Source organism: Frankliniella occidentalis, unplaced genomic scaffold (assembly GCF_000697945.3).
Source record: "Frankliniella occidentalis isolate FOCC.00 unplaced genomic scaffold, Focc_3.1 Scaffold2, whole genome shotgun sequence".
Classification (NCBI taxonomy): domain Eukaryota; kingdom Metazoa; phylum Arthropoda; class Insecta; order Thysanoptera; family Thripidae; genus Frankliniella; species Frankliniella occidentalis.
This window is the reverse complement of record NW_026267132.1, coordinates 2612943-2625667: the sequence shown is the minus strand read 5'-3', so window position 1 is coordinate 2625667 and position 12725 is coordinate 2612943. Positions and strand designations below refer to the sequence as shown.

Sequence of the window (12725 nt, the reverse complement as noted above, 5' to 3'; positions counted from 1 at the left end):
GGGGTCTTTCTATTCAGTGGAAACAAATACAAAAAGGGGCGTGGTGGGTCTGCCCAAGGGTGTTGGCGCTGATTAAGGTCCATCCAAGCGCGAAACGCGTTTTCTTTCTTCCGGTGCGTCGCGCTGCGTTGCGACATAGCGGGCGACGGCGGAGGAAAAAGAAATGTATACACCCAGCAGAAAGGCAAGAATATAAAAAGATCGACAGTAAGTGCGCCGACTCGATCCATGTCCGCGAGCAACAACCGCCCCCGACAGCTTAAACTTAACCTCCAAAACCATGCGGGCATCAAAACTCGGGTGTTCTGCACGGTTGGCTTGGGGGGCGAGACATACTCGGTACGACGAGTTTGTTGATGGGCAAAATTCAAAACATAGGTCCATTGCAAACTGCGCGGGCTGTGGCGCAGTAAAGAACCCACGAATAGGCTCGGGCAAATGCCGAACACCTTAACCTGGCTAATGGCGCCAGCGGGACAGGTGCAGGAGCCACCTGTCACCAGTCTCCATCGCGATACCACTCGTCGCGACCCCGCCGAGGCGACCTGAGAGCGTGGAGGGCGAAAACAGCAAAGGTTCAAACAAATCGCTTACCTTAGCCGGCAGCACTGAACGCCGTTCACGTCTGGGCCGAAGTCGGATACTTAAGTCCCCGAGGGTCTTGTTCACTTTGTCTTTACTGAAGATCTTGGACAGCGACTTTCGCGTCGATCCAGATTTCTTTCTAGGGGTGGGGGCCATAGTTGTCTCGATTGGACGCGTACTTGCAAAAGAGGAAACTTCTCAACTTCTCAAGAATAGTGGGAGGGTCTAACGGTTTCACTCGGATCACTTCGTACTCGGAGTCGTACTCACTTTTGAAACCTACTCAAAACTATAGTGTTACCAACAAAAGCATGACCGCGCAAGGCCAGGAACCTGTTTCTCTTACGCAACAGAGTTTTTTACTGGATAAAATTTTACTGTATGGGTATTATTACGTATTATGAAAGTAAATATTTTCATCATATCAACAAGACTTTACGTAAACTTTATTTTCTGGACACTTTTAGGGGTTGGTAGTGTAAAGTAGTCGATAGATCGACCAGTATGATCGAGAATCGAAAGAATTCGGACCCTAGCAGTAGACGCACCTGGAAAACTTAGAAAAACAGTGGATTTATTAGATTGTTTTAAATCTCTCAGTCTTTTAGGCAGAGTTTAATCGCACCATGAATTCCATCAACGCTTTAGGAAAGGCGTATAGGTCTGTACAACACCTTGTCAAGTCATTCTGAGCGTTTGTGGCACAGGTTTAATTAAAAGGGCAGTGATTCTAACCTCCACATAGCACGCTCATTTTGTTTATAAATTTTCAAAATAATGTTAATTGTTGTGCATGGTACAGGTAGAATTTGACAATTTTTCAATAATTTCTTGTGTGTAATTGTTTTAGGTCTTCAAATGCACACTATCTGCAACTGTATTGGCTTAAATTTTCCTCCTCCGCTGCTGTTGCCACAACAACTGATTCAAACATTAAAATACCTAACCGAATTCCCCGTGGACCAACTGATATCTTAAAGGTGAGTACAATATTTCCGAATTTTGCAATTTATGTTGGACGAGGATAGAGTTGCTTGCATATTATTATTCTAATCACCTCCCAGGCTCTGGAAAAAACAGTGAATTATGACCTCACAGGTCCAAGCTACAAGTTTTTCGATGACCCAAATTTGGCCCCTTATCATGACCGACAAGGAAGACTTTATTCATTGGCCAAAAATGCTGGTAAGAAGGCGGCAAGGTGGGTCAGAAATGAACACCCCGAGTTGTTTACACAAGTCATCTCTGAGCCCCCCGTAATGGTAAAGTTCTCTCAAAATTCTCACAACTTTCATGAGGTCAGTACAATTGTAGAAAATAATATGTCTTTCAAATATTTTTTCAGTCCTACATGCCGTCTACACCCATTACCGCTGAGACTGCAAGTGAAGATTTGCTCTTCCAGACAATTTGTGATGGAAAAGTCTCAGATGCCATCAAAATCTATGAATTAATGCAAGAAAAAAATGTTGGTCAGTACCATAACACTACCCTTCAATTGATTGATTTTTAGTCCTATTGTTTACCTGCATTACTTCAACTTGTGCTTTTATTTTGAAAGATGTGGCACAAGACCTCCAACTTTCGCTGCTTGAACTTCTGTGTTTCTATAATTGTGAGGATCCAATACCCATGGATAATGAAGCAGAACGTTACTATGGTCAAAAATTCAAGAAAGATCAGAATATCAACAGTTGGAAGTAAGCAAATATTACAGAAACTGGAATGTCAATCGGCTATCTTTATCAAAACTTTCACCTTCACTTTCGGGTAGAGACAGACCATAAGGGACTGTCTAAAAATTTACATTCAATAACTTGTCACTTGACTTTTTTCCAGGGACCATCCACTTGTGAAGACTTTATTTGAATCCCTCAAACCTCTTGGATCTGCCCCATACAGTGCTTTAATATGTGGATTATATGAAAATGGGGCAAAACCTGAGGGAGATAAACTGGTTGAAGAGGCTAAACAAAACAATATTACTCTGGATGTTAATGCATACAATTCTATCATAACCAGGTCAATCACTGTATATGAGAAACATGACGTGAAACGAGATACGTTGCTAGTAAGTTTTACAAATGACAGGATATTTTTATAGAACCAAGAATTACATTCCGTTCATTTCTGTTTAAGGATGTCCTGAAAGAAATGGACCTTAAAGGGGTCAAACCAAATCTTGGTACCCTGAATGCCACTATGGACGTAATCAGTCGGTTAGGATTTAGGGATAAATACAATTTTACCATTCAACTAATGGCTGAATTCAACAGACAAGGAGTAAAGCCTTCTCTGGGAACATATGCTTATGTAATTCGTGGTCTTGTAGGCAGAAACAAGCCAGATCGTAAGTATTTATGAATGCTCTTCATTTGTACATTGATTGGTGTCTGCCTCTACACTATTTCTCTTGTAACTTAGATAATTTATTCCAGCAAATTTAATTATATTCGTCTCTTCAATCCTGAAGACCCTGAAAGGTCAAACTCTTGAAGCAAAGGATGCTTCTGATTTATTATTTTTTGAGTGGGTAATGAAAGCTTGTGCTCAATGTGACAACCTATCTTGTGCCATTGAATGTTTAGAATTGTTCATGCATTCTAAAAATAGAATGCTGCTTAATGGCTTTAAAACAAATAACTTTTAGTAAGTATACTAAATTTTTTATTACCTATTATTGAAAGACGTCTTATGTAATCACAAAACTAACATATTTAACTGTTCACAAATATTTTAGCAACAATTTCTTCCAAGTTTTGACTGTGAAGGCTGATTTTGAAACTCTAGTCAAATATTACAAATTATTATGCCCGCATGCACATACAGCAAGTCCAGAGTTATATTCGGTACGATTATTTATTTAATCATTTTTTGACCGTATAAACTTTCTAAATCGCATTTCATTTGAGGTGAAAATTGGATTGAAACAAGTTAATGCTCACATTAATGCTCTTTCAGACCCTGTTTGAGGCTTGTGATTTGAACTGCGCAATAAGGGAAGTACCAGAGTTATGGAAACATTATTTGGGAACAGGATCCCTAAATGAAGAAACACTTCTGAAAATGTTTGATGTGGCTAAAAATGTTAGTGCTTTACCCGATCCAGCGGCACTTGAAATAAGACCAGTTTTGGGTGAACTATCTGAAAGCTTTTTGACCTATAAAATAAATGCAGAGAGCCAAAGAGTATTTGAAAAAGTTCCGTAAGTATCTAATGTGCTCTTTTTTTTTGTCTATGGTAGTTATTTTTCAGGTGAGTTACCAAACAGATCTTAGAATATGTTGCTGACTTACCTTAAATTTTCAGGCTTACCACTGAAATGTGCAATTCACTGCTAGTGTTGTTAGCAAGAGGGCCCCATTGGAGTGGGGTACAGACATGCCTAAAACACATGTCAGGCAAATCTATGTGGCCAGAAAAAGAAGCTCTTACACAAGTTTTAGAAAGCTGTTTTGCCAATGACAATCCCAGTATGGCTGTGGTAGGTTAATTCAATTTTTTACTTCCAAAGATGGAGGTAATATTAATAATCTTTTATTTAGTTGATAACTTTTTAAAACATTTTAAACAAATTTTCAGGCTGTAATTAAATACTGCCATTCAAATTATGGACCTAAGCTTGAACTCCAAAGTGTGGCCTCTAAGTTCTTGAAAACAGATTTTCTTGATCAAAAACTCAAGGATGAAATTAAAGAGGTATTTGATGATGACAGCAGCAGCAGCAGTGATGGTAGCAGTGAAAGTGACTCATCTGGGAGTGACTCTGATGATGACAGCAGTGAATCTGAGGATATTTCCGTCCCCAAGAAAACTAAACCAGCAGTTCCCAAGCCTGATATTACAAAAGTAACTATGAAGTAATACAATAATGTCCCTAATTTGTTATGTTTTTCATAAATTCATTTGTGTTTTCTAGCTACAAACCATATGCCTGTGATATAACACAAAGCAATAATCTTGTAAACAAACTAGTTTTCCCTTCTGAACTTAAAATGCTTGAATACAGTTTGCTTAAAACTTTATTTCACTTTTTGTAAATTTATGACCTCTCATTGTTATTATGTGTATGTACAGTAGAATATAGGTTTCCACTTCTATTACTCGTGTTTGTAGGTACTAAAATTTTTCTTACAAGATTGTGTACATGTACACAGTGGGTACCGTGAGGTACCATGGCCCTTAATAAAGACCAGCTAAAATGAAAATACTTTCTATATTCTATCCACATTACCTTAAAATGTACAGTGCTCCTTTCACACACTCTCACATGTCATAGTCAAACTTTGGCATTTCAAGAGGTGCTAGTGGGGGCAGCTCGCGAGCTTCAACAACATCAGGACTTAGTTGCCCAACAGGTGAAAGAACAAAAGGTGAAAAATTACCACCAGTAGAATCGGTGATCACTTGCAATCCAACTGAGGTTCCATTTGCAGTGTGGGGTTGGATATTTCTTTCAGGATCATTTTGTAATCCAACTGCTGCACCATTTAGACAATTTGATTGAGCATTCCTCACAAGTTCATTTTCAAGTTCCGTTATTCTTCCTCGTAATGCTTTGTTTTCACGTTCACTTTCATCGAGCTGTATGATGAGAGCTTTGATCAGGTCTCGAAGCTGATGATTTAAAGTGTGCAACTCTTCAATCACAACACGGTCCTCTTTTGGGTGTTTACTACCAAGAGGATTAGATATAGGAGTTGGATCTTGGCCCTGGCTAGTTGTGTCCGGGTTAGCTGGACTATCAACTTCATCAGTGCCGGTTCCACCCAGGAGTTCAACAAACAATGAATCTGCTTCCTGCATGGTTCTGTAACAAAATAGTATTTAGCTATATCTTATAGGAACGGCAGTGGTAACATAATAGACAGAAGGAATATTATGCTGACGTACTGATATATCGCAATTTGAAGACTTTTTGGTTCTTGTCCTTTTTGGTCTTCACTAAGTATTTTTTCCCTCAGATGGGCCATGATTCTCCTTTTATTTTCTAAAGCTTTCCTTACAAGAGAAAATTGAGTCTTTTTAAGTCTATAAGTTAAAAAGTAAAGTTTTTGTTAGAGTCCCTCTACAGTTAACAATGTTTATGCAAAATATAAATAGATAATTCTGGAAATTGATCTCACTCAACAATATGCAGCTGCCTAAGATGAAACTCTCTCTGCAAAGTAAGTGATTCAAGGGCTCGGGGAATGGATGTAATTGTCATAGCATTTTCAATGTACTTGGCTGCAAGCTCGTGACATTTAACAGCTTCATCAAATCTACGAAACTTTAAGTGTTGTTCTGCTCGTCTATCTTCTCGGTGGGCCTGAAATAGAGTTCATTCCTGAATTACTGATGAGTATATTAACATTAACATTTCATAGATTTAGAAACAAAAATTTAACATCTCTTTTGTTCAAAACACTATTTTTCAAACTTATCAAAAAACTCCTTTCAACTTTCAGAAATCCACTAATATCAGCTGGAAAAATGTAAGACTAAAGATAAGTAGGTTAAGTTTGCAGATTGTCAAAATCTCAATACTCACAAGATTCAAAGGAGAATCCTCCATTCCGACTCATAATACAAAACAGGAGACATATGTGGCACGTCCTCGGCCAGATCAACAAAAAAGGAAAACGACTTCAAAAATCATTTCGCTTGACAGTTACTAGAGTAAAAAGAAAATCGGCAAGCGAAACCAGGGAAGTGACAGGAACAGACAGCACAATAGACAATAGAGAAGCCAAAAAAAGCAGACATAACATGCGCTGCGGATACTGTCACAATAAATCATTATTCGCACCAACCACCTGGGGGAACCAACCAAAACAGCGATGGCTGCGCCCATGTCTGGCATTTTGATACAGACCCTTCGAAATATCTACAGATATTTAGGAGACGATGACATAGTTATTGACGACAATGCCGTATTTCAAGAGCCACGGATGTCCCGTCATAATCCTACGACCTGTGATTTATGTTTTCCGATCATTCGTCATAGGGGTTATGATGTCAGTGTCTCAGCTGTACTCTTGTTCCCAGAATACAAGAATTTCAAAATGAAAATTGACATTGAGAAAGTAATGCTCTCCAATGTTGTTTTTGATATGATCTAAATGAAGCATTTTTTTTCTAGTTGAAACACATATTTAATATTTACAGGTTCAGAGAGAGCTACCGGACAAAAGCAAATCATGGATAGTTCCGATAAAACTTTGCACATCGTCTCCAAATTCTCTCTGTGTTGTACTTGACCACACGAAAGCATTTCAGGTCACAATCAATCAAATACTAGCAAAGGAAACATTCTTAGAAATAGCAAATCTGAATAAGGTAATCGCATACTTTAGGAAATGAAAAAACTCATTTTGTTGCTTTGAAATTCTTATCCTGACTTTTTTTATTAAGACTGTTTTTCTCAGCAAAGATTCTGGTCTTGAGACACTACAATGTGCTGATCTTACAAAATTGAGAACTGTTCTTGCATTTCAAAGCCTTAGAAATGTATTTTTGTATCTTGGATATACTGTTGAGGTGAGTAAAAGAAAAATTATTGTCCTTAAAAAATTAGTCAATTGTTCTAGCATTGTTGCTTACCATTCATTATTCATTACAATTTTCACAGATTAATGGTCATAGAAATGGAGATTATATAGCAGAAGATGTGAAGAAATTTCATATTTGCCATAAATCAATGTGTTCTGAGAAACAGCCTGACTATTGCCTCATTCAATGTGGTGCGGTTCTTGACAAGACAACTGGCGCTAAAGCCAGCAATATCTGTCCGGATGATTACTACAGGTATAATTAATTAGCATTTTAGAAACATTTACTTATTTCACATTCATGTGAATATATTACTCAATTTTTTTTTAAATCAGGAACAAAACTGCTGCTTTTGAAAAGTTGGCTGAAGGAAGGGGAAACTCTGTTAAAAATAACCATCAAGAGAAGACTCTTTCAGAGGCTGAGGTGGTAGCAGAACTGTTATGGGTAAAATTGCATGATAATGTATCCATCAGCATATCTCAGGAAAGTGAGGAAACAACAGGAGGTACACAATCTTACTACCGTGATTTTACTAGTTTATGCAATTCAAAACAAAGATAATAAATCCCTGTCCTTATTTTGTCTGAAGTGGCTCGTGGTGCTACATTTTTACTCTATAATCATGTAAGGCTTACGTGTATCAGAAAAAAGTTTTGTCAGGAAGTGGACCTAGGAAACTATGAGAGGCTACCTGGGATTGAACATGTTGATTTTCAACTACTCTCTCAAAATGTAAAAGCTTTTGTTTATTCTCACAAACTTGTAAAACTCTTAATCTTTAGCTCTCTTTCTGACTTTCTGATTTTATTTTGTAGGAAGAGTGGGATCTATTGCTTTTGGTTCTTCAGTTTCCATCCTGGCTCATACAGTGTGTAAGTCCTAAAGGAAAAGTCAGTTTACATCCATTGCTTGTGGGACTGGATAAGATATGTCGAACTTTCAGCGTGTATTATAGAAGAGTGCGAGTTCTTACTGTAAGTCAGCCTACTTTCTGTGTGATATATGAATTATGACAAAAACAAATAGTTAACTAAAACTCAATGTATTTTTACTCGTTCTTTACCACCACCTGCACCTACTCAGTGGTAGAAGAACGAGTATTGATCTCAGTGCGATGTCACGCGTAACGCTATTCATGCTCGCAGTACAGAATATGTACACTTATGATACTTGTACCATTCGAAACTGGGAATGTTGTAGGCGTGACCAACAATGGACCTTTTTTCAAGTTTGACACTACTTTTTTGAGAACTCTTAACAAAATTCGCCGGTTTTCGTTCTAAGTCGATAGACCCGTGCCGCACAACGAATCTTCATCTTGGAACACGAAGCGCATACAGACATGACAATACTACCATTCGAAACTTCGTTTGCTAGTATTACTGGAAGCAATGAAGATTGTTTCGGTCTAATAGCAAAATTTTGAGAACTCTTAACAGATTTCACAAGTTTTCAGTCTAAGTCCCGTCTGCCGATATTGCTTCTGCTATTGTGCCGCCAACTGTAGATTCATATTCATTTTGGTTTTCACGGAACGCGCATCTTTTTGAAAGCGCCGACTTTTGCAACAATGCTCTTGTCTTGTGACCTGAAGGGAATACCCAGAATAGCGCCTGTTTTAGCCTTCTTTTTAATTTCGTCATCATCCAGTTTCATATGGTACATGTTTAATAATAATATATATTCTCAGAGAAACGTGACACATGTTGACAGAACAACACTCGTTGATTCACCATATAGATGTAAAGCAACTGAGCACTGAAAGGGTCTCTGTAAAGAACGAGTACCAGTATTCACACAAAATTAATTTTGTGTTTTTTTTCCTCCTTGTTTTATTTTTTTTCAGGAATCTCGTCCACAGCTTTTGCCTGTAATGCATGCAAGATTGTACCTTCTGCAATGTGTTGAACATGTTTTAGGGCTTGGACTGTCTTTATTTGATATGAAGCCCTTGGATTACATGTAAAATTGAATGTTGATCTTCATTAAAGATTTTCTTTATTTTACTTAGAAAAATTTGGTTTATTTGCTGACTAGATTAATCAGCAAACTTTTTATTACCATATCTGTTTAAAACTTGCCGCAATCATTGATTTTGATTAGAGTCTTGGATTAGAATTGGCGGTCACGAATCGCGGTCACAGCCATGTGGATTTGGGCTCTGTCTCAAGTTCTTCCACAGCCACTCACCACTGGCATTGGCCGACACAGTCTATCCGTGCGACCTGGTCTCTTTCTGAAACCTCCGTCGCATCCTGGAGGGGCCCTGGTCGAGGCCCGCCTTGATGAGGTCGGCGCGCTCCCTGGGCTGCCAGAACACGTCGGAGGGCCGCGGGGTAGGGTCTCGCTGCACGGCCTTGGGGGGCGGCAGCAGCAGCGGCGCCATCCCGGAGGCCTCGGCCTGCAGGGGCTCAGCGCGCGCCCGACCCCCCTCGACGGGCCTCTCCTCCAGGTGGAAGCCGCGGGGCCCCGCCGCGGGGCCGGCCACGTACTTGACGCGCACCAGGTCGCCGTGGGCGTCGACGTACACGAAGGAGCCGGTGCGGGAGCCGTCGGGCAGCAGGCGCTCCTGGGGCCCGAGGGTCTCGTCCGCCCCGAGCTCGTCTAGATCCGGGGTGGCGAGGGTCGGCCTCGCCAGCCCGGATGAGTCATTTGAAGAGGTGCCAGGTGGCGGCAGACTGATCGGGTCCTCGCCGTCCGCCAGTTTGTCCCTTCCAGATCGCTCCGATAAAGGTGCAGCCATGCTCTCCGGAAAAATCAGCGTCAGAGCTACGGCCAAGCACGCGCTCGCCCACATCCACCAGCTCCCCTAAAAATACGAGCACTTCATCAGCTTGAAATCTCTCTATTTCAGTCGAGTTGTCTTGGGCAAGGGAGCGATAATTGTATCTCACCGTACTCACCTCAATTCGCATTCTGTCGATGGGTGGGCGCGGACCCTTTTCACACCTGTTCGGACCCACCTCTCTGCTGCGTCTCCATCAGAATGTCCTGTGCCGCACTTTATCCACCCCTTTTCACAAATGCGACTTCAATAATGCCTGCTCCTCGGCCGCTTAAATGATGAGGAGCACGACGACGGTGATGATGATGACGACGGTGCCGTCACAATGGCGCGCGCCCCTGCCTCATTACCATGTGCCCCTCGTCCTCGTGGTCCCTGCAGACTCTGGAGGGTCCGGCGGAGGGCTCCGGCTCCACGGGCTCCACTCGGCGCTAATGGCTGCGGCCCGGGCGCGGCTCCCCTCCGCCTTTATACGAATAAATTGGTTGCAAAACGAGCTCATTGCGAAGGGGAATGCAACGCGTTTGGAGCCGGTGCACTTTTTTTGTGTGCGCGGGCCGAGTCTCTGGCTAGTGGCCGGGCGCCGCGTTGCTCAGGTTGGCAGCGCTGCCCCGCTGCCCGCTTCACCCACCCACCCGCGCCACCGGCCGTCGTTCGTTGCTATACCTGCAGGAGCAACAAGAACGATCGCGCCGTTGCCCCGACGCCGGCGGCGCTGCGGCGCGCGACGCCCATCTCCATGGCGACCGAGTTGACAAACACTGCCCCGACCGGCGCTCGGCGGGGTGCGGGTGGTGCGGGCGGGCCAGTAGTGCAACTCGAGTGCGACGAGGCCTCACCGCCGCCGGCGCCACCGCGCGAAGAGAGTCGCGTCATCGCGCGGGTATTGCGCCATCCTGCGGCCGCGAGGCCAAGTAGTGCGGGAGCGTCGCCGAGCGTCGCCGACATGGCGTGCGCGTGTCCGGAGTGTCCGGAGGCCGCCGCCGCCCGCGCCAGCCTCGCCGGCCTCGCCCCCGAGAGGTAGGCCGTACCGCCGCGCTCGGATGCACGGCGGCCAGCGGGGGTTGCCTACCCCGCCGGGCGCTTCACCCGCGAGACATGTCCGGTATCATCTTCGAGGAGGACGAGGACGACGGCGTGGCCGAGCTCGAGAGGATCATCGAGGAGTCCGGCGAGGACGAGGAGGAGGATGAGGTGGAGGAGGACGTGGAGGAAGGTGTGGAGGACGACGGCGGCGGCGAGGAGGAGGAGGAGGATGCAGGGGTGACGCGGCTGCCCCGCCCTCAGACCGCCGTCCCCTTCTCACTCGCCGGCCGGCGGAGGAGCATCCATTGGAAGTGAGTGTGGCTGACCTGACGGGACCTGCGGCATGAGGTCTGAGCCGGCAGGAGTGAACGACGTTCCGTATCGTTACAGCGACGAGACCCAGGTGCTGTCCTCCTCCAACGCCACCAGCTCGCCGGCCAGCTCCAGAGCGAGCTCCCCCGGCCGCTCGCGGGACGCGTCACCCCGCGGCTCCCCCGCGCCGGGCTCTCCCGCCCGCTCCCGCCCGTCCTCTGCCACCGCCGCCGCCAACAACACCCCCGCCCCCGCGCTGTCGGCCGTCTCCAGCTTCAGGCGGAGCCTCAAGCTCCTGGGGCTGCAGCCCAGGGAGCTCGGGCTGCCGGAACAGCCGTCGCCGTGTCCGCAGGGCGGCCTGCACGCCGGCCGGCAGGGCGACAGGAGGAGCAGGTGGGTGGACGAATTTTAAAGTCGTCCGAAATTTTTCTGGAAAAATTCAAAACTTGTCCAGACAAAATAGAAAACAGAAAACATTGGAATATTTCCCCCAAATTTGGAAAAAAAATCGTAAGACTTTTCAGGAAAAAAATTATCTAGGGATCAAAAACCAAATTCTTAAAAAATTGACCAAAAAATCCCAAGATGGGTGAGATGAGATGCCTGGCGTGTGGCCAGCTGCGTGCGGCCTGCGCGACGGGCGCATGCCCGGGGAACCTCATCGAGATTGTGTCCTCAGGTCGCCAGGCCCCACGTTCACCACGAGACTCCGGTCGCGCAGCGTCTCCCTGGACGACCTGCGCGCGGCCGCGCAGCAGCAGGGCGCCCTCACTCCGGACAAAGGTGAGAGCCGGGGCCGAGAACAGCAGGTGGTATGGTCGGTATGGGCGGGCTGCTGATGCCTCGGCTGCTCGTTGTTCCATTCCAGACGGCGGCGTGTACCGGATGATCTCGAGCGCCGTATACGAGGAGTGGTACTTCCGCAAGGAGCAGGAGCTGATCGAGCGCCGGCGCCGCGAGCAGGAGCAGGAGAGGAGGAACTTGGAGGAGATGGAAAAGGTGAGTTCATACGGAGGAAAGAAAACAAAACTATGTTGCACTTTCTCAACATCGCTCGTTTGACATATCGCAGAGGAAAGCCGAGATGCAGAGGAAGTCACAGGACAAGTTCCAGGAGTGGCTTAGGCAGAAGACACGCCAGCTAAAGACGAAAGGCAAAGACAGGTGAGCGGATCGGTCGCACCAACAACACGTTACTGGACGCGCTCTGGTGCTGGGGAGCGGGGGTTGCGCAGCGGGGGTGCGGGGGTGACTCACCCAAGCCTGGGGTCATGAGAGAAGGGCGCCCTGGAGTCCCAGCTTTTCCGCCGTAAGAACCCGCCTGACGGACTTTGACATCACCCTGACGCCGCTGTATTGGTCGAAGACCATTTCCGAGGTCAGTGTCGGATTCAGCACGTTTAGACGAAGAGGAAGATGTGCTGTATGATACTGTTTGAAAACCTGGAAGCCGGCCTGAGCACTTGAAACCTACTACGA

General features: G+C 44.9%; 6 protein-coding genes across 6 annotated transcripts in view; 3 read left to right on the top strand and 3 right to left on the bottom strand.

Annotated features, from left to right (window-relative positions):
- LOC113204412 (rhotekin-like) overlaps window positions 1-826 on the bottom strand; it is a 97228-nt gene extending 96402 nt beyond the window's left edge. Inside the window, exon 1 of the mRNA XM_052263735.1 lies at window positions 595-826. Coding sequence (XP_052119695.1) covers window positions 595-741 — 147 coding nt within the window. The 5' untranslated portion in view covers window positions 742-826. The remainder of the gene's footprint in view (window positions 1-594) is intronic.
- A 253-nt stretch (window positions 827-1079) lies between these two features.
- Window positions 1080-4794, top strand: LOC113210731 (protein PTCD3 homolog, mitochondrial). Its single transcript, XM_026428842.2, has 12 exons — window positions 1080-1246; window positions 1436-1565; window positions 1650-1847; window positions 1931-2057; window positions 2147-2285; window positions 2425-2656; window positions 2725-2935; window positions 3024-3234; window positions 3326-3434; window positions 3547-3791; window positions 3896-4070; window positions 4169-4794. The coding sequence occupies exons 1-12, from the start codon at window positions 1212-1214 to the stop codon at window positions 4448-4450; spliced, it is 2094 nt and encodes a 697-aa protein (XP_026284627.1). The 5' UTR covers window positions 1080-1211; the 3' UTR covers window positions 4451-4794.
- Window positions 4591-6378, bottom strand: LOC113210733 (nuclear receptor-binding factor 2). Its single transcript, XM_026428844.2, has 4 exons — window positions 6120-6378; window positions 5713-5897; window positions 5480-5617; window positions 4591-5396 (listed from the first exon to the last, which is right to left on the bottom strand). Exons 1-4 carry the CDS (start codon window positions 6141-6143, stop codon window positions 4853-4855), a joined length of 891 nt encoding a protein of 296 aa, XP_026284629.1. The 5' UTR covers window positions 6144-6378; the 3' UTR covers window positions 4591-4852.
- LOC113210732 (uncharacterized) lies at window positions 6368-9129 on the top strand. Its single transcript, XM_026428843.2, has 8 exons — window positions 6368-6654; window positions 6737-6907; window positions 6983-7108; window positions 7200-7375; window positions 7456-7628; window positions 7713-7855; window positions 7939-8097; window positions 8970-9129. Exons 1-8 carry the CDS (start codon window positions 6409-6411, stop codon window positions 9087-9089), a joined length of 1314 nt encoding a protein of 437 aa, XP_026284628.1. The 5' UTR covers window positions 6368-6408; the 3' UTR covers window positions 9090-9129.
- Window positions 9130-9277: 148 nt separating this feature from the next.
- LOC113210734 (uncharacterized) lies at window positions 9278-10701 on the bottom strand. The gene is made up of 2 exons (XM_026428845.2): window positions 10027-10701; window positions 9278-9932 (listed from the first exon to the last, which is right to left on the bottom strand). The coding sequence occupies exons 1-2, from the start codon at window positions 10036-10038 to the stop codon at window positions 9336-9338; spliced, it is 609 nt and encodes a 202-aa protein (XP_026284630.1). The 5' UTR covers window positions 10039-10701; the 3' UTR covers window positions 9278-9335.
- Window positions 10702-12725, top strand: part of LOC113210723 (GRB10-interacting GYF protein 2-like) — a 3962-nt gene continuing 1938 nt past the window's right edge. Inside the window, exons 1-5 of the mRNA XM_026428832.2 lie at window positions 10702-11245; window positions 11325-11639; window positions 11926-12029; window positions 12115-12245; window positions 12319-12410. Of these exons, the coding sequence (XP_026284617.2) occupies window positions 11007-11245; window positions 11325-11639; window positions 11926-12029; window positions 12115-12245; window positions 12319-12410 (881 nt within the window). The 5' untranslated portion in view covers window positions 10702-11006. The remainder of the gene's footprint in view (window positions 11246-11324; window positions 11640-11925; window positions 12030-12114; window positions 12246-12318; window positions 12411-12725) is intronic.